General features: G+C 39.3%; 2 protein-coding genes and 2 pseudogenes across 2 annotated transcripts; 2 read left to right on the forward strand and 2 right to left on the reverse strand.

Moving 5' to 3' along the window:
* The window catches only part of LOC103194673, a 17,001-nt pseudogene extending 12,604 nt beyond the window's left edge, over positions 1 to 4,397 (forward strand).
* Positions 4,398 to 4,443: 46 nt separating this feature from the next.
* UBTFL1 (upstream binding transcription factor like 1) lies at positions 4,444 to 5,679 on the forward strand. The gene has a single exon (XM_007938088.2). The coding sequence runs from the start codon at positions 4,450 to 4,452 to the stop codon at positions 5,677 to 5,679; it is 1,230 nt and encodes a 409-aa protein (XP_007936279.1). The 5' UTR covers positions 4,444 to 4,449.
* A 3,086-nt stretch (positions 5,680 to 8,765) lies between these two features.
* Positions 8,766 to 8,866, reverse strand: LOC122149797 (annotated as a pseudogene).
* A 394-nt stretch (positions 8,867 to 9,260) lies between these two features.
* LOC103194675 (tripartite motif-containing protein 43-like) lies at positions 9,261 to 15,788 on the reverse strand. Its single transcript, XM_007938089.1, has 6 exons — positions 15,390 to 15,788; positions 13,957 to 14,052; positions 12,930 to 13,160; positions 12,244 to 12,266; positions 11,645 to 11,742; positions 9,261 to 9,811 (listed from the first exon to the last, which is right to left on the reverse strand). Exons 1-6 carry the CDS (start codon positions 15,786 to 15,788, stop codon positions 9,261 to 9,263), a joined length of 1,398 nt encoding a protein of 465 aa, XP_007936280.1.
* Positions 15,789 to 17,645: the final 1,857 nt, after the last annotated feature.

Consider the following 17,645-nt stretch of genomic DNA (forward strand, 5'->3'; position numbering starts at 1 on the left):
TGTCTGGGTGATTTTCTTTTGGGGTCTATCCTGTTTGGGGTTCGTTGGACTTCCTGAATGGATATAGTCTCATCTTTCATCATACCAGGAAAATTCTCTTCCAACAAATCATCAACAATTTTCTCTGTGATTTTATTTTTCTCTTTCTGTTCTGGAATTCCAATTACATGTAGATTATTCCTTTTGATGGTATCTCACATGAACCTTAGGCTTTCTTCATTTTGTTTTGATCTTTTTTGTGATTTATCCCTTTCCAAAGAAGTGTACAGGCATTTGCCTTCAATCTCACTAGTTCAATTCTGCTCCTTTGCTCATTCAATGTCTTATCTATTTTGGAAAATTTAATATTAATCTTCTGGATTTCTGTGTGTAGATATTGTATCATTTCTAATTTTTCATTATTTTGTCATTTTGTTCTTGTATTGTTTTTCAAAATTGTTCTAGGGTTTTCTTTGTGTTTTCCTTGATCTGTCTCTCGATGTGCTGAAGATAACTAAATATACTTCTTTTGAATTCCTTATTGGGGAGTTCCAATGTTGCGTCTTCCTCTGGGATGTGTTTTGGGTCTGTATCCTTGTCCCTTGTTTCTCCTGCTTTGTCTTGCTTCTTTGTGTGTACTGTGATGCTCTGTTGTCTCTGAGGCATTGTGATGTTTTTGTGTTTAATTGGTGATTGTATGTTGGAGTGACTTGCCCATGATTTTAGTTTTCTTTTTTGCTCATATATTATCTATGCAAGCAGGATACTGTGCTTGGCTCCTCTATTTGCTAGTGGGCAGTACTTATACACTCACCACCTGTCTCCTTTTGTTTTCAGCCTCTCATATGTCCCTGCCAACCTTGGCAAACAAAGCCTATTCTTAGATCCCTGGAATCCAAATAGGGATGCCATCACTTTAAAATCGAAAAGGGTTGCCACTTGTAAAGATTCAAAATGGGTGTGCCCTCAGTCACTTTAATTATCCAAAATGGCTGCTGCATGTAAACAATCAAAATGGCTGCGCTCTCCAGACAGCTGAAAGTCAACAACTCAGGCTGTCTTCCACCATGCTGTTTCCCTTCCTAGTCATAGGCCACCAGGGCAGTCGTCCCTGCAGCCCTTGGTGACTAGGGCTGATCTTTGTTAGGTCAATTCTCAGGTCCCAACACCACTTGGAAATATTCAGGCTGTTGGTCCCATTGGAATAGCTGACAGTTCACAGGTCTGACCATCTCTGTACTCACTGTTTTCATTCAGGTTTTTCCACTAGTTGGTGCCTACGCCACTTCTGTATGTTGTTGTTGTTATGTGCCGTCGAGTCAAACCTGACTCATAGCGACCCCTCCTTGGGTTTCCGAGGCAATATCACTACGGAAGTAGGATTGCCCAACCTTCCTTCTGAGGAGTGGCTGGTGGGTTTGAACTGCCAGCCGTCTGGTTAGCAGGCTAGTGTCTTAGCCACTATGTTACCAGAGCTCCCCCACTTCTGTATAGTTCCTTTCAAAGCTCAGGGCACCAGGATTATCTTTTGTATCTCTGTCAATTGGTTTTTCTTTTCTTTGTTGAAGAGGGTCTGTGTCTCTTGTCTGCCTATTCCTCCATCTTACCTGAAGTCCTGTATGTGACTTCAGAAGACAAGATAGAGAGGTGCTTATTCCTGTCAGCAGTAAGCTCCCATCATACCTGCACATTTCTTCATAATGGCAATTTTCTGTTTATATTTTATTTATTCATATCTGTGAGCTTCTGATAAAAGATATACTATCTTTTTCATTTTTATACTCTACCAAAAGAGGTAGTCCCTTTCTTATTGTATAAGACTATAAATAATGTGCTTATTCTGATATTTCTTAAAATAGATAATATCTATTGACTTTATGCAAAATCAAAAACTTAGCTCTTTAATTCCTTTATATTTCCATACACATATACACTTCTTTCATCTTTCCAATATCTTTACATAGTAAATTTTTATTAAATTATTCTATCAATTATTGTCTCCACATAAATTGAAAACTATAGCTGAACCAGGAGGTATACTTTGATTATATTTCCCTTTTCTTATAATATCTTTGCTTTCCCTGAAGTTTATAAGTTTCAGTTCCCCAGCTTTCACTAAACTTACCACAAACTTATTCTCAAACTCTCTGAACTGAAAGCCTCTTCTCAGAATTTATGAATACATCAATTAATCCCTCAATTTCACTGAGAGCTGTTTATCACCTTCAGGTTTAATGGTAGTAATTGCTTCCCACTTGTGGTGGTTATGTTTGTATATCAACTTGGCTAAGCCTGTTTGCCCACCAGCCACTCCTCAGAAGGAAGATGGGGCAATCTACTTCGTAATGATACTGCCTCGGAAACCCAAGGAGGGGTCGCTATGAGTCGGGTCCGACTCAATGGCAAATAACAACAACAACACAACAAGCTTGGTTGAGTGGCTGGGCAGCTGGATGTAGTATTCCCCATGGCGAGACTGGTAATCAACTCCATGGTGGAATCTACTATGAGCAGCTGCCTTTGGGTATGTGGTCTGCTTCCTGTATATAAAGAGAAGCTTTGAGAATGGTCTCTAGTATATGGCACTCTTGGACCCTGCATGTAGCTGTGTCATTTTTCAGCAGCCTGCCATGTTCTGCCAACTTTGGGACTTACAACGAATGAACTTAAAGAAATGGCCTGCCATGTGGTTTGATGACATAGGGATGTGCCTTTTTACTTGTCAACCTTGGGCTTCCCAGCCTCAGCAGCCAGCAGCTGTCTGAGTGAAGAAACACCTCTAACTCCAGTGGGCCGGAAGCAGGAGGCAGAGCTGGTTGAGGGGCTTTTCCCCAGCCTCTAGAGCCTGACAGTTTGAACTTAGAATTAAAGCCTCCAAATTGTAAGAATAAACTCCTGTTTGTTAAGGCCATCCCATTTGTGGTATATTTTTTGAGTGGCACTAGGTAACCAGAACACCACTGTTCCTAGACTTTGGATGCCTCATCCTCTTGTTGTTTCCCTTCACTTTCAAACAACACTGTAAGTAACACTTTCATAAAATCTCTTAAACTCTCTGCATTATAGTGTGTTTTCTACATTCCTGACTGATAACATCCATTTTCACAAACTTTCACTTATTATTCTACTCTCTCAATTTTATTTTTGGATTTAATTCAGGTTCATGTTTTGATATGCAACTCATACAAAATTCCACAATGGCATGGATTTTGAAGGGGAGAAGGAGAGGCACTGGGCTCCACTTATAAGGTGGCCAATCTCAGAGCACTACATATTGAAAGTCATTTCCCTTTTAACCATTTACCTGTTTATTTTAATTTTTCCCTCCTTTTTTCCCCCTGAAACTTTCCTTATCCCACACCTCTTGAGTAAGTGGCCAAACATTTCCTTGACTTCCGTTTAAGATATTTAAGGTAAATATAGCGATTAGAGGAGCTCTGATGGCATAGTTGTTAAAAACATTTGCTGCTAACCAAAAGGTCAGCTGTCTGAACCCACCAACCACTCCACTGGAGATAGATTTATACCCTTAGAAAGCCGATGGAGGGTGTGGTGGTTATGTTTGTGTGTCAACTTGGCTGAGCCTGGTTGAGTGGCTGGGAAGCTGGTGGTAGTTATTCCCCATGATGAGATTGGCAATCAACTCCATGGTGGGATCTACTACAAGCAGCTGAGTAGCTACTTTGCTACTTTGCATATGTGGTCTGCTTCCTGTATATAAGAAGCAGCTTTGGGAATGGTCTCAAGCTTATGGCATGCTTGGATCCTGCATATAGCCATGTCATTTTTCAGCAGCCTGCCATGCTCTGCTGACCTAGGGACTTAAAGTGGACTTGAATTAATGGCCTGCTGTATGGTTTGGTAACATTGGGACTGTGCCTTTTTACTTGTCAACCTTTGGCTTGGCATCCTCAGCAGCTAGCAGCTGTCTGAGTGAAGAAAAGCTTCTAGCTCCAGTGGCCCGGGAGCTGGAGGCAGAGCTGAAGCCCAAGGCTAAAGAGCTTTTACTCAGCCCCTAGAAGTTGGCACTTTGAACTTGGACTTAAAGCCTCCAAATTGTAAGAATAAACTCTTATTTGTTAAGACCATCCCATATGTGGTATATTCTTGTCAGAGTGGCACTGGGTAACCAGAACAGAAGGAAAGAAAGAAAGAAAGTCAATGGGGAAGTTCTAATCTATCCTATAGGGTTGATATGAGTCAGAATCTACTCAATGGCAATGGGTTTGGTTTATTTGTAGTGTTAAGGTTAAATTAAATTACAGAAGAGACATATCTTATATAGGGTATGTTTTTCTCATTCATTTCAGAAGGAGAGTAATTTTTCTTCTCTTTCTCTTCAGAACCAAGATACTACACACACTGTAGAGCCTCAAGAAATAATTCACTTGCTGAATCTTGAAAGTGAAGAAGTTTGAGCTCCTGTTGAGGTTTCTGGACAGCCCATCTAAGTGGCCCAAAGACATAAAAATGTCATTGTCTAAAGGCCAAGATCACTGGTCTGAAGAAGACATCCTGATGTTACTGGAATGCATGGAGAATAACCTCCCACCCAATGACAAGCGAAAGTTCAAAACAACCCAGTCACATATGAACTGGGAGAAAGTAGCTTTCAAAGATTTTTCTGGAGAAATGTGCAAAAACAAATGGTTAGAGATTTCTTATAGTTTGAGGAAGTATCGCACTTTGAAAGAATTAGTCCTGGAAGCCCAGGAACATGTTAAAAATCCCTTCAAAAACAAAAGATTCAAGAAACATCCAGACATCCCCAAGAAGCCCTTGACTGCTTATTTCCACTTCTTCAAGGAAGAGTGTTCCGAGTACTCCCAAATGTACCCTGAGCTGAGCAAACAGGAACTGACCAAGGTTCTAGCCAAGAAATATAAAGAACTTCCAGAGCAGATGAAACGAAAATATATTCAAGATTTCCAGAAGGAGAGACATGAATTTGAAGAAAAACTGGCTCAATTCAAGAAAGACCACCCTAATCTAATCCAGAACCCCAAGAAATCTTATGCCCCAAAGAAGCATCAAACTCAAACCCTAATGAGTTCTCAGAGAAATATGAAAGACATAGGGTCCTCTCTGGAAACTGGTGACTTCTCCAAGGAAATTAGATTTCACGGAGAGCCCAAGAAGCCCCCCATGAATGGCTACCACAAGTTCTACCAGGATTTGTGGTCGAGTAGGGAGCTGCAACATGTGCCCATGAGAGAGCGCATGGTGGAGATTGGCAGACGCTGGCAGCACATCCCACAGAAACTGAAGGATCATTATAAGAACCTGGCTGAAGAACTGCAGAAACAATACAAGGTGGACCTGGATCTCTGGCTCAAGAGCCTATCTCCTAAGGAATATGCAGCATACAAAGAGGCAACCTATGCTAAGCGCAAGAACATGAGCATGATGGGAGGCCCAAATCCCAAATGCAGACGGATGTCTCTGCAGTGTCCATCAGTGCACAGCTTACAAGAAGAGCTTGGAGATGAGCTGGAGCTTCAGGTTACAGGCACAGATTCACCAGAGACTGTTCAAGTTAATCATCATCCTTCATGGGGTTCAGCAGAAAATAAGGAAGATAGGGAAGAGAAGGAAGGTAGTGACTCCTCAGACTCCAGCAGTGAGGATGAGGATAGAGTTAATGGGTCTAAAGAGAGCGACTCCAGCTCTTCTTCCTCAGAAGAAACGGACTCTAGCTGATCTGAACCTGAAAGAGAGAGAACGTATTAGCAAAAGTCATGGGCATCTATGTCAAAGGGAGGTGATTTCCCCTTTTTATTTCCTTCCTATTTTTCTTCTTTCCTTTCCCTTCATCCTCCTCAGTACAAAGTAGAAGAGATTGGCAAGAAGGGAACTTGAAGTTGTGGGCCAGGGGAGTGTCCTTTTGGGAAAATAATTATGAGAATGAGGTAGTATTGGGCTCCCTACATCACAATACCATCCCTCTCCCAAAGAACTTAATGCAATTAAGGTTTTAGGAATAAATAATGAACAATAATTACAAAACCAAGATTAGTTTGGTTTACTGATGTATTTGGAAAATCTGTTTAAGGCTAAATGCCCTCTCTTTACCCTTTTTTCTTTTTTTTTTTTTTTTTGGTGAACATTCCTATGCCTTCATTTTTTATTCCCATCAACAGCATCACATAAGTAATTGTATCATTTATATATGAAAACCATTGGGTTTGGGTATTTATTTTGTCCTTTGATACCCAAGTGAACTATTGTTTAAAAGTGTTCTAAGGAAAGCAACCATATTATCAGAAAAATAATTATAATATTTACACTTGCTATAGTTCTAATTTCTTTCTCTTTCTAAGTATATTAAGTCATACATCTAGAACAATGTTAAGTAATAGTATAGGTTCTGATTCTGCTTGTGACTTAAAGATAAAGCATTAAAGCAGGATTTGCAGCTATTAAAATAATGCTGATTTATATACATTTAAAATTAATAAATATGTTAAGAAAATGTCTATTATGTTATTACAGGTTTTTAATCCATAATAGGTATTGCTTTTTTATCAAATCTATTTTGTCATGTATTGATCTGATTATTCATTAAATATATTAATATAAGTAATTGTTTTAATGGATTATCTAATATCAAACACTTGCCACATTCCAGAAATAAACCCCTTGGTTATGCTCTACTGACAATATTACAATAATTTAGATAAGTTCTTTCAGCCTTCCCTATGTCAGGAAAATCACATTCATGTAAAACTTCTGGACATACTAAACTCACTCTTCTAATTTTTGTTTTTTGATTATCTAGATTTGAATTGCACTGTCAAGGCTCCATAAACCCAACTCAAAACTCATTGCCATCGAGTCAGTTCCAACTTATAGTGACCCCTCCTTCGGTTTCCCAGGTGGTATCTTTACCAAAGTAGAATGCCCAGTCTTCCTTTTGAGGAGTGGCTCCCAAGTGGATATCTAAAAATTCCTGAGTTATAAGACTCAAGGGGGGGGGGGGTGAGAAACATTAACTGACTAATTATTAAATGAAAGCCCAACATCCTTAGAAAATAAAATACAGTTAGGGGGAGGAGAACCAAGGAAAATCTTTCCCAGAACTTTCTCAGACACATGGATCTGACTAGAATAACACTGTCCTTTATTTAGCATAAAATTGAGGGGGCGGGAAGTAAATGATAAATATTCAATGGGTCACCTTGATGCTATAATGTGAAGGGTATCATAAAATACTTGGGAAAGGGCAGGCAATCTTCTTACCAATGATGCTTGAGCTGACTCTTCAAGAAGTTAGCAAGTCAAAAAGGAGAAATGAAATGGTTATAAATCAAACCTATATATTGAATGTCTCTCATGTCTTAGGCACAGTGCTAAATATCAGGCATTCCTTTCTTTCAAATAGCATGGTCTAGTTTCTTCACTTAGCCTTTTCAGTTATCTTTATGCTTTCTCTTTTATATGGAAATTAAATTCTCTTAATATGGAAATTTTCATATTATCATCTTAGTCTATACATTTCTCCAGCATGGATTCACCATGCTTCATGTTTTCATCTACCAATATTATACTTACTGTTGTTGAGGACTGTGGAGTTGTTTTCAATGCACGATGTCCCCATGTGACAGAGTAGAACTTACCCTTACAGTTTTCTTGGCTGTAACCTTTTTGTTATTATTGTTAACTTCTTCTTATGATTTTGGTGAAAGTTTACAAAGTAAATTTGGTTTTACATTCAACAGGTCATACACATTTTTTTTTTCCTGAAATTGCTTGCACTCCCCACAATTTTACAGCACTTTTCTCACTTCCTCCCCATGGCTACAATTTCCCTTTGTCCTTCTTTCCTATCCATTCCTGCCTTCTGAGCTTTATACCTGGGCAAAGATGCCCTTCTGATCTCTTATGATTGTTCAAAAGGATGTGTACCTCCCTGATGTTATTGTTGACCTCATAGGCCACCTATTGTTTGGCTAAAAATTGAGCCATGGGATTGAGTTCAATTCCAGGCCTGAAGGGTGGAATTCCACTAGTCTCTACCAGACCAATAAGCCTGGTCTTTTTTATTATTATGAGATCTCTTACACATTTTTCTCCCACTCTTTCAGGGACTTCCTATTGTGATCCCTTTCAGAGTGGTTGGCAGTGGTAGCCAGAGTCCATTTAGTTCCAGTCACAGGATCACGGAGGCTGAGATTCATGCAGTCCTTTAGTCCCATGAATGAATTGTTTCCACATGTCTTTTGTTTTTCCATAGAGATACCACCTTGGAAACCCAAGGAGGGGTCGCTGAGTCGGAATTGACTTGACAGCAGTGAGTTTTGGTTTTCTTCTCTCTTTGCTCCAGAGGAAAGTTGTTTGTAATTTTAACAAGATGGGTTTGAATCACCAATCTTTAGATTAGTAGCTAAACACTTAACTGTTTGCACCACCAGGCCTCCATAGAATTACACTAATGACTACCACATGGATATCTAAATCCTTACGTGCATACAGAAAGTCACATTGCAAAGCAAACTGTTAGACTGAAATCTCAAACACAATTTTCCTCCAGAGCATGAATCTATAACTGACTAAAATATGATAATCCATCCTATTTCCAAAACTCTCTCCTCCATGAACATGTATTTCCTTTGCAATGTCCCCACCAATCACCCAATTGCTTAAATCCTTTCCATTCCTACATTCTGTAAAGCCCTTCTCCCCCATTGACCCTTCAACAATGAAGGTGATCTGCCCACTCATCCATCACACATTTGTATGGTCCCAGGGGACCTCCCGAGCTCTAGCAGGTTTTTGGTCATTGTTTTTCTGGGGGGGAATTCTTCAAAAATCTGCATGTCATCCTTCCACAGGGATCATTCTTATCTTCTCTGGGTCATTCCAATTTTAGTACACATGTGAACAACACTAGCACTCTAGTAACTTATTAATAAATCCACTCATGGTTTGGTTTTTAGTGGGCAGGGGAAATTGATGGGTAGTATTTTATTTGCTCAAAATGAGGCAGAAGAGTATTTCAGACTGACATGTGCACTGCAGATAACCAGGTCTCTTTATGATACACTCTGTTCCTTCATTAAACTATTAAGACGGAATCTCATGCTGATATTCTTGTAACTCCATCAGACCCACATAGCAGATGAATAACTAGAAAAGGGGCCACAATAAATTATTTTAATTTTTTAAAAAATTAAATCATCACCATTTTTCATTTTCACACTAGCTTTACATTTAACAACAGTAAAATGATGTTACATTAAAGTGGAATAACCTAAGAGACAGTAAAGTGTAATTGATTCCCTTCAATTGAGGAAGGATCCTTCAGATATGGAGGTCCCATTTTCCTGACTTCCCCATGATCCTGTGTGGCCAATACAAAAGAAGGGCCTAAGTGGGTAATTAAAGGAGCAAGATGGGTACCTCCATATAAGGGAACTTTTGGCAACATTAGAAAAACTTACACTGCCACTGTCAAAATCGACATACACACCAACCCGTTCCAGAGGTCTTTCTATGTAATGAGAAAGCATTGGGGAGGTGGTCAAGATATTGTAATGATTACCCTCCTTCACACATAAAAGAAGAAATATGTCCCTAGACTTGATCACTGGGCTGTTCTTCCTTATCCAAGTATCCTTACAGACTCCTACAGCCCAGTCCCAAGAACTGTCCACATCTATCTCCCAGTAGAGTTTTCCAGAGCTAAAGGCCTGGGATCCACATGCAGCAAAGTAGCTAGATCTTCCGGAAGGAAAAGGCACATCTTCAGGGTCATGTCTGCACTTCAAACTTCTCACGTCATCAAACAGCATGATATCGTAACTGCTTATTTCATAATTTAAGGTAATTCCCACTGTGGAAAGAAAATATTCCAGTCTTAATCAGTTTTTTAATTCTTATGAGATCTAAGGTTGTCACTGAAAAACAGACCAAGACTTCAAGCGTGACTTGATTGGAAAACATCATTAGACTAAAGCGCTACCAATATGTAGAAAATAGGATGGATAACCAAATACTTCCGTGAAAAAAAAATATATGACTAATGAGTTATGATTTTTTACTTCTCATGGCACTTAGAAACAGAAAACCTTTTCATTAACACCAAGTCCATAGATGTGAAATTAATGCCACTGTTCCATATTAAACAAACAAACAACAACAACAAAAAACTCACTGCCATTGACTCATAGCAACCCCTCCTTGGGTTTCTGAGGTATATCTCTATGGAAGTAGATTGCCCAATCTTCCTTCCGAGGAGTGACTGGTGGGTTTGAACTGCCAGCCTTCTGGTTAGCAGTCATATGCCTTAGGCATACACCAGAGAGAAAATATTTAGAGATGAATAATTAGCAACCACTTGCCAGTGATACTATGATATCCCAGTTAAGCACATTTACACTCAAGAAAGAAACCTAAATATATCTTCTTAGACATTTCCTATGAAGAATTTTTTAGTTCTAACCCTAGTTCCATCTCAGGCTTGGTCTTCCTCTACTGGCCAACTAACCTCCCTGGTTTAGGTCTACTCTGTATACTACCTCATCAACCACCAACTTGCTTTACTGTTCTTCCTCACAAATTCTTATCTTATGCCTTTCATTTATGTTTATTCACAAAATTTTTTATTACCTCAATTACAGTGCACACTTACAAATTCAATTCATAAATTTGACAAAATATTTTAAAAGTAAGACTTTGCCAACTGTTTGTCAAAAATATGTGTTGTAATTCCTAACCTCTATGTCTGTGGGTATAAGCCCTTTTCAGAATGCATTGTCTTTGTTATGTTAATGGAAAGTTTAGTGTGGGGTGTGTTTTGAGTCAATCTCTTTTTTGAGATATAAAAGAGATTAGACAAGCAATCAAATGAGCAAGCGGTGGGAGAGAATTGATGTCATGCCATAGGAAGATCATCCAGGAGCCTAGGAATAAGGACCTTCCCCCACAGGTAACTGAGAGAAAGCCTTCCCCTTGAGTGAGCACCGTGAATTCAGATTTCTAGCCTCCTATCAGAAAATGAAGACATTGTTACATGCCGTCGAGTTGGCCCCGACTCATAGTGACCCCTCCTTGGGTTTCCTAGGCAGTATCACTACAGAAGTAGGATTGCCCAACCTTCCTTCTGAGGAGTGGCTGGTAGGCACTTGACTGCTAACCAGAAGGCTGGCGGTTCAAACCCACCAGCCACTCCTCAGAAGGAAGGTTGGGCAATCCTACTTCCATAGTGATACTGCCTCGGAAACCCAAGGAGGGGTCGCTATGAGTCAGGGCTGACTCGATGGCAAATAACAACAACATCAGAAAATGAATCTAGCAGTACTAGATAACTAAGATAACCCTATCACCATAATTAATTGTATTTTAGTTAAAACCAGAATGGCCTGACTGAATATGAAGTTCTGTATGTCTCAATGAATAGATGATATTATATCTCAGAATGGTTCTAGATCTCAGGGAGCCTTTTTGATTGTTTGCTGTTTCTCATAGTCTAATATTACAGGCATGAATCACATTTATTCTTTTACCAGCTTTCATTTAGATTTTTTTTCATACTATCACAGGGCAAATGTAACTAAAAATATTTTTTTCCAGGCTATTCTCTCCTAAATAAAAGATTAATAAAGAGAGAAATATTACCCATAGAAAAGCCACCACTCAGATGTCCCACCACAGAGCTGACACTTACCTTGGAATTGGCTGAACCTGTCTATCAGTCCAGTGATGGGCCGTGCACTGAGTGCTGGTTTCACAGGCTGGGGCATGTACAGCAACATGGACTCACTCCTGCAAGGGGGAAGATTCAGTTAATCTTTCAGATGCCAAATCTGTGTGTAAAAGAGACATTGCCATTAACTAGAAATGGTTATCAGAACTCATTTCTGATATTATAGTGTACCACCACAATTCTGGGATGGGATTGTGCAATTCGTAAGGAATATTTTTCTTCTCTCACTGCCTCCACCTTCTTTTCATAAGTGCCTTCCTCTCACCTACTTTAAAGACCTTAAAGTCCACACACTGAATGTTTATGATTTTGAAATCTAAGATCATACATAGATGTTTTCTAGTGATTTCTGCGCTAAAGCCAACAACACATACTTCCCTGAGCACAGAAAGACAAAACAACCAGCTTATGATAGAGTGGGATAGAAAATTATATTCATACAAACACATGAAAAACACACATGCACACAAAACATGTAGTGTCTCAATAAAACGTTATTTTGTTAGAAACACATTGGTCTCTTTCCTAGTCCACATGTTTGCACTGAACGTCAAACTTACCTTGTCAATATGTCTCCCAAGTTCTGTAAAGAGAAAAAAAAATAAAAGCTTAGAATTCTTTCGAAATCAGTTATTCTGCCCCATTAGTGTTAAGATTTGGGGAAGTTGAGAAAAGTGACAAAAACTCCATTTCTCCATTCTGGATTTTATAATATTTTTTTCCTCTTCTTTAAAGGAAAATCACAGTATAACACATTGACAGAAACTACATTTTTGATACTTCAGGGCTCTGAAGGTGAATGAAGACAGAAGGATTTGAGAGCCAGGACTGCATAGCTACAACCTTCAGCTGTCTATAAAGCGATCTTTTCACAATGCTTGTTCCCAAAGGATAATGTGCCCCAAAACAAAGACAATTCAAACCAAACAAAAGGAGGAAGTAAATGCTAGTTTTTCTCCTTCTTCATATTGCCAAACTGGAGACTAGAATGCCTATAAATGAGTTGCTCCTTTCTGGTGGTTAGAAGTGAATTAGATAATGAGAATTTAGAAGGGGATTCCATAAAGTTTTATTGTTTGTGGTTAGGGTAGGAGTTGAAGTTTGTATCATACACACTTGTACAATACTACTCTCCATAGGATCAGAAGATACAGAAATATGATTTTGGTTTAAAATATATAACAGAAGTCAAAGATATGAACTTGAGCTGATATAAATGATATCCAAGCACATCCTCATGTCTTACCTGGAGCAGTTCAACGTCTGGTTTATGGCACATATCCAGCAGCTCCTCATGCATTTCTATTAGGTGTTTTCTTTTTTGAACCATTGTGGCTTTACTTTTCTTGAGTTGCTGTAAAATGTTTTTGCTTTCAATTTTCAGTCCCCTTAAATGTTGATTTTCTTCCTTCTGGAGAACTGGATGAATCTTCTGATATTCATCTCTGATCATCTTTCTCTGTAGATATATATAATCCTGCAGGGACATACGTTTCTTAGATCACACATCCAGGCTGACCTTATCCTTCACCACTTAAACTGGATTCATTTCTCTGACTCTTGTCCTCTTCCAACCACTCTCATGCAACCTAAATTTGTATCATTCCCTTTGTCAGAAACCACATTCATACCTCTATTTCCTTTCTTTATTTTCCATTATTTATTAAGTATTCCAACCCATCTGTTAGGAATTCAGCTTTGTCACACAAAATGTGTTGTAAATCCTAACCTCTATGCCTATGGTTGTAATCCCATTTGGGAACAGATTGTCTTTATTACATTAATGAGATAGGATTAGCATGATTGTATCTTGAGTCAATCTTTGTTGAAATATAAAACAGATTAAACAAGCAAGTAGAGATATGGGATAAGATAGCTGCCAAGACACATGGAGATCTCCAAGGAACCAAGAAGCTGAAGAGATAATGACCTTCCTCCAAAGTCAATGAGAGAAAAAGCTTTCCCTTTGAAACTTCCCTAAGAAACTTTTATTCAACTCCTGAACAGTTATTGAACTTCTCCAAATTCCTGTATCCATTTTAGCACTTGTTGCACTTTGTTATGATGGCCTATTTTTCTCCCTTGATCCTGATACACCAAAGTCCTAGAAATCCTGTCACAAATCCTACATAAAAATACCAAATTCTTCTTTCTACTGACAAACCCACCACAAACTCTCATGACGATGATTTAAGGTCAAGTTCTTAATAAAATCCCAGTGTGTCTGGATCAAGCTGGTTATGAAGAAAATAGTCTTACCAGTGGATGCTTACCATCCACTGGCTGATTACTCGGCCCTCCTCATTGAGATTTCTCTCATTTTCTTGGATATTTTCCCATAAAGACTTCCTTTGTTTTGTGAGCTTCTCCTGCAAAAACAATGAAATTAAACACTAAAGGGAACAAATACTACAGATTTCAGACCCCAACTGATGGCCAAAGGCAAAGGATGTTAGACAAACATAGTTTAGGGAAAGAAGAAGGATCATGTTTCCTTGGCTACCCCTGATAATTATCAATTCTGGGAGATTTCAGGCTATCAAAAAGCACCTACTGCCATGGAGTTGATTCCAACTCAAAGTGACTCTGCAGGACAGAATAGAAATGTCTCGTAGGATTTCTAAGACTGTAAATCTTTAAGGAAGCAGACTGCCACATCTTTCTCCTTTTGGGTTTGAACTGCTAACATTTGGGTTAGCAGCTCCATGCTTCAACCATGTGCCACCAGAGATCCTTTTCAGACATATAAAGCAGGGAAATGAGTTGCCTAAGAAAACTGAGCTCTGGTAGCATAGTGGCTAAAGCACTTGACTGTTAACCAGAAGGCTGACGGTTCAAACCAACCAGTCACTCCTCGGAAGGAAGGTTGGGCAATCCTACTTCTGTAGTGATACTGCCTCGGAAACCCAAGGAGGAGTTGCTGTGAGTTGGGCCGACTTGACGGCACTTAACAACAAAAGAAAACTGATAAGCAAAGGCATTACATAATGTAAGTAATTTTCCTATAAGCATCTTGCCACAAATTCTGTTTTATTGATCCTAACTAACTCACTGGCATGGAGCTGGATGTGACTCATAGCAACCTCTCCTTGGGTTTCCAAGGTGGTATCGCTATGGAAGTAGATTGCCCAACCTTCCTTCTGAGGAGTGGCTGGTGAGTTTGAACTGCCAGCCTTCTGGTTAGCAGTTAAATGCCTTAGGCACTACGCCACCAGAGAGCGCCTCATCCCTGCTAATTCTCTATACTATTATCCTATGTTTGTCCAGTTTCACTACATAAACTTTCAATATAAAAAGCTTATTACAATTGTAATGTATGTAACCAGAGGCTATTTCTGGAAATGTGAGTTTTATGGTGTCCGGTGCTTCATTTTGCATAATGAAATTAACAATAACCATTAACTGAATTATCTTCCCACTGGAATGCAATCTCCATGAAGGTAGGTTTACTTGTCTGTTTTATTTACAGATTTATCCTTCATGCCCAGGACAGTAGCCAGCACATATTAGATGCTCATTGATGAATGGATTAATCATCATCACGACCATTCCTCCGAAGGAGGTTGGCCAATCTACTTCCTTAGCGATACCGCCCTGGAAACCCAAGGAGGGTTCACTATGAGTGGGGTCCTATTTGACAGCACATAACAACAACAACAACATATTATCTTCCAGCTTTCAACGTGCTTTCAGATGTTCCACTCACCCGGTATTCCTCAACTGCGCATCCTATGGAACAGTGGCTGTGAGCCTCGTGCTCCTGAGAGTCAGAGCAGAGCAAACAAAGCAGGGTCTTGGTCTCTTCACAGAAGATGGTCTTTGTCTCCTTGTGTGCTACACACATCTGTTCCTCAGAGTTCAGGCATTGTGAGAGACTGGCTTGTCTGGCAAGGGCCACTAACTTCTTCAAAACAATATTGCTTTTGAACTCTGTCTGCGCTGATGTTTCCCTGCACATGGGGCAAGAAGCAGGAGTTTTGCATTCTTCCCAGGAAAGGCAGAGGCAGGGCCTGCAGAAGCTGTGCCCACAGTCTATGGTGACCGGGTCTATAAAGTAGTTCAAGCAGATGACACATGTGAGTTCCTTGTGAAAGGCTGAATCCATTTCCTGGAGAGACATTTGCCAGGATCAAAAGCATTTTTTTCCCCAAAAACCAATCAATTCATTATATACTTATAGCAGAATATTTTTTTTGTATACATGTTTACACTACTTTTATAGTACATTTATAAACCTCATATAAAATAAAGTCCTTCTATTCCTTTTTTAGGAACCATACCAAGTACAAAATTACAAGATAACCAGCAACTATTTCTGGATCCTTATAACATCCAAATAGAGCTGTGCTGGCAGAGTGCCTAAGGCATATGACTGCTAACCAGAAGGTTGATGGTTCAAATCCACCAGCAGTTCCATGGAAGAGGAGGCAATCTACTTCCATAGAGATTTACTGCCTTGGAAACCCAATGGGGGTTGCTATGACTTGGAATCAATTGGCAGTGAGTTTATGGCTTTTTTTTTTTTTGTGCAAGTGTAACATCCAAGGCAGACATAAAGAAAAAAAAGACAAAAAATTAATCACTGTATTAATTTCAATGTATAGCAAGACAAGATGACAAAGTAGATTAAATCATTTATAGGTTAAGGCAAGGACTACATTTTATAAGCCAGGCAAATGAAATCATTTCATACAAAAATCCTCACTCTCTGATTAATAAACTAAAGTTATTTTTGGTTTGTGTTTTGGTTTAGGAAACTAACAGGAACTCTTCTGTAAATTGTGTACTCACCTAAGGAATATGTCAAGGGTTTCACCAGTGGTTGCTGTAGAAGTTGTGTTATGGAAGTCAATTCAGGGATCAGGTCCTCCTGGTGTGGCAGCACCAGCTTCCAGAAGACTCTGCAGGCAGAAGAGTTCCAAAGGCACTCTGTCTCTTCCTGAGAAGATTGGGGTTGGATCCTTGGGTGCCCTTTCATTGAACCCTGAAGGCGGCAACCAATTCTTCCCAGTGATTGCATTTCATAGGTCTTCCAATAGTTGTTGACTAAATGATTAGGTTTCTTCAAAACCTAATTAGGTTTCTTTAACACCTTGGTAATCTCCATGAGCAAACCTCTACAAAGATTATCTCATCAAGAAATAATTTTTCAGCAAATGAACTGTCACATGCCAACTTTATGTGTACATTTTTTTAATTGAGGACTTTCATTTTTAACTGTTTAAAAAGGTAGAAAAGAAGATGTCATCATTTTATAATTTTAGCTAATGTCTTGGAAACTTTGGAAATGGTTTACCTGAGGGTGGCTTTAATTATAGTTTGTCGTGTAGGAACAGTTATATTTTCTTTATTATTTCTGTATTTTAATGCAATAATTTAATGAAAGGGCAGCTTGGCTACTGCACCAGAATGGAGATTTCTCCCACCATGCACACTCTAGATCGGTCCTCCAACTGCTCTCCGCAACAGCAGGACCAGGATTCTCTGTCTGGTATCCCCATTCCAATACAGGAGAAATAGGAAAGAAAGGCTGGGGAGCCTTAGTTAAGGCCACCCCTGCAAAGGAAGGGCAGTTGGGTTCAGGTAAAATGGAATTTATTTCTACTTAATAATGCAGTTTTGCTGCTGGGGTTGGTGTCATTCAATGCAGTAATTCATGGTGTCACTCCCCCTGTCCCCACCATGGGCCTTCTCCCATGCTACACCATACAGAATCTTTATTTTTCTGTACTAATTTTACTTGTAAAATATAATTCTAATAATCACTGAATATAATGACCAACCAAAAACCCACCACCATCGAATCAATTCTGACTCATAGTGACCTCCATTGGGTTTCCAAGGCTGTCAATCTCTACCGAAGTAGATGGCCTCATCTTCCTCCCATTGAGTAGTTGATGGGTTTAAACCATCGACCTTCTGATTAGCAGCCAAAAGCCTTACCTGCCACACTGCCAGAGCT

The sequence above is a fragment of the Orycteropus afer genome, unplaced genomic scaffold, assembly GCF_000298275.1.
Source record: "Orycteropus afer afer isolate SDZICR_OR568_19922 unplaced genomic scaffold, OryAfe1.0 scaffold00047, whole genome shotgun sequence".
Lineage (NCBI taxonomy): Eukaryota > Metazoa > Chordata > Mammalia > Tubulidentata > Orycteropodidae > Orycteropus > Orycteropus afer.

Bases quoted from the DNA above. Each gene is read 5' to 3' on its own strand.
- UBTFL1 (XM_007938088.2), top strand. From the start codon at position 4,450: ATGTCATTGTCTAAAGGCCAAGATCACTGGTCTGAAGAAGACATCCTG.
- LOC103194675 (XM_007938089.1), bottom strand. From the start codon at position 15,788: ATGGATTCAGCCTTTCACAAGGAACTCACATGTGTCATCTGCTTGAAC. The intron at 14,053-15,389 runs GTGAGTGGAACA...TTGTTTTTGCAG, and splicing joins GCGCAGTTGAGGAATACCGG to GAGAAGCTCACAAAACAAAG. The intron at 9,812-11,644 runs GTAAGTGTCAGC...TTCTTTCCACAG, and splicing joins CAGGTTCAGCCAATTCCAAG to TGGGAATTACCTTAAATTAT.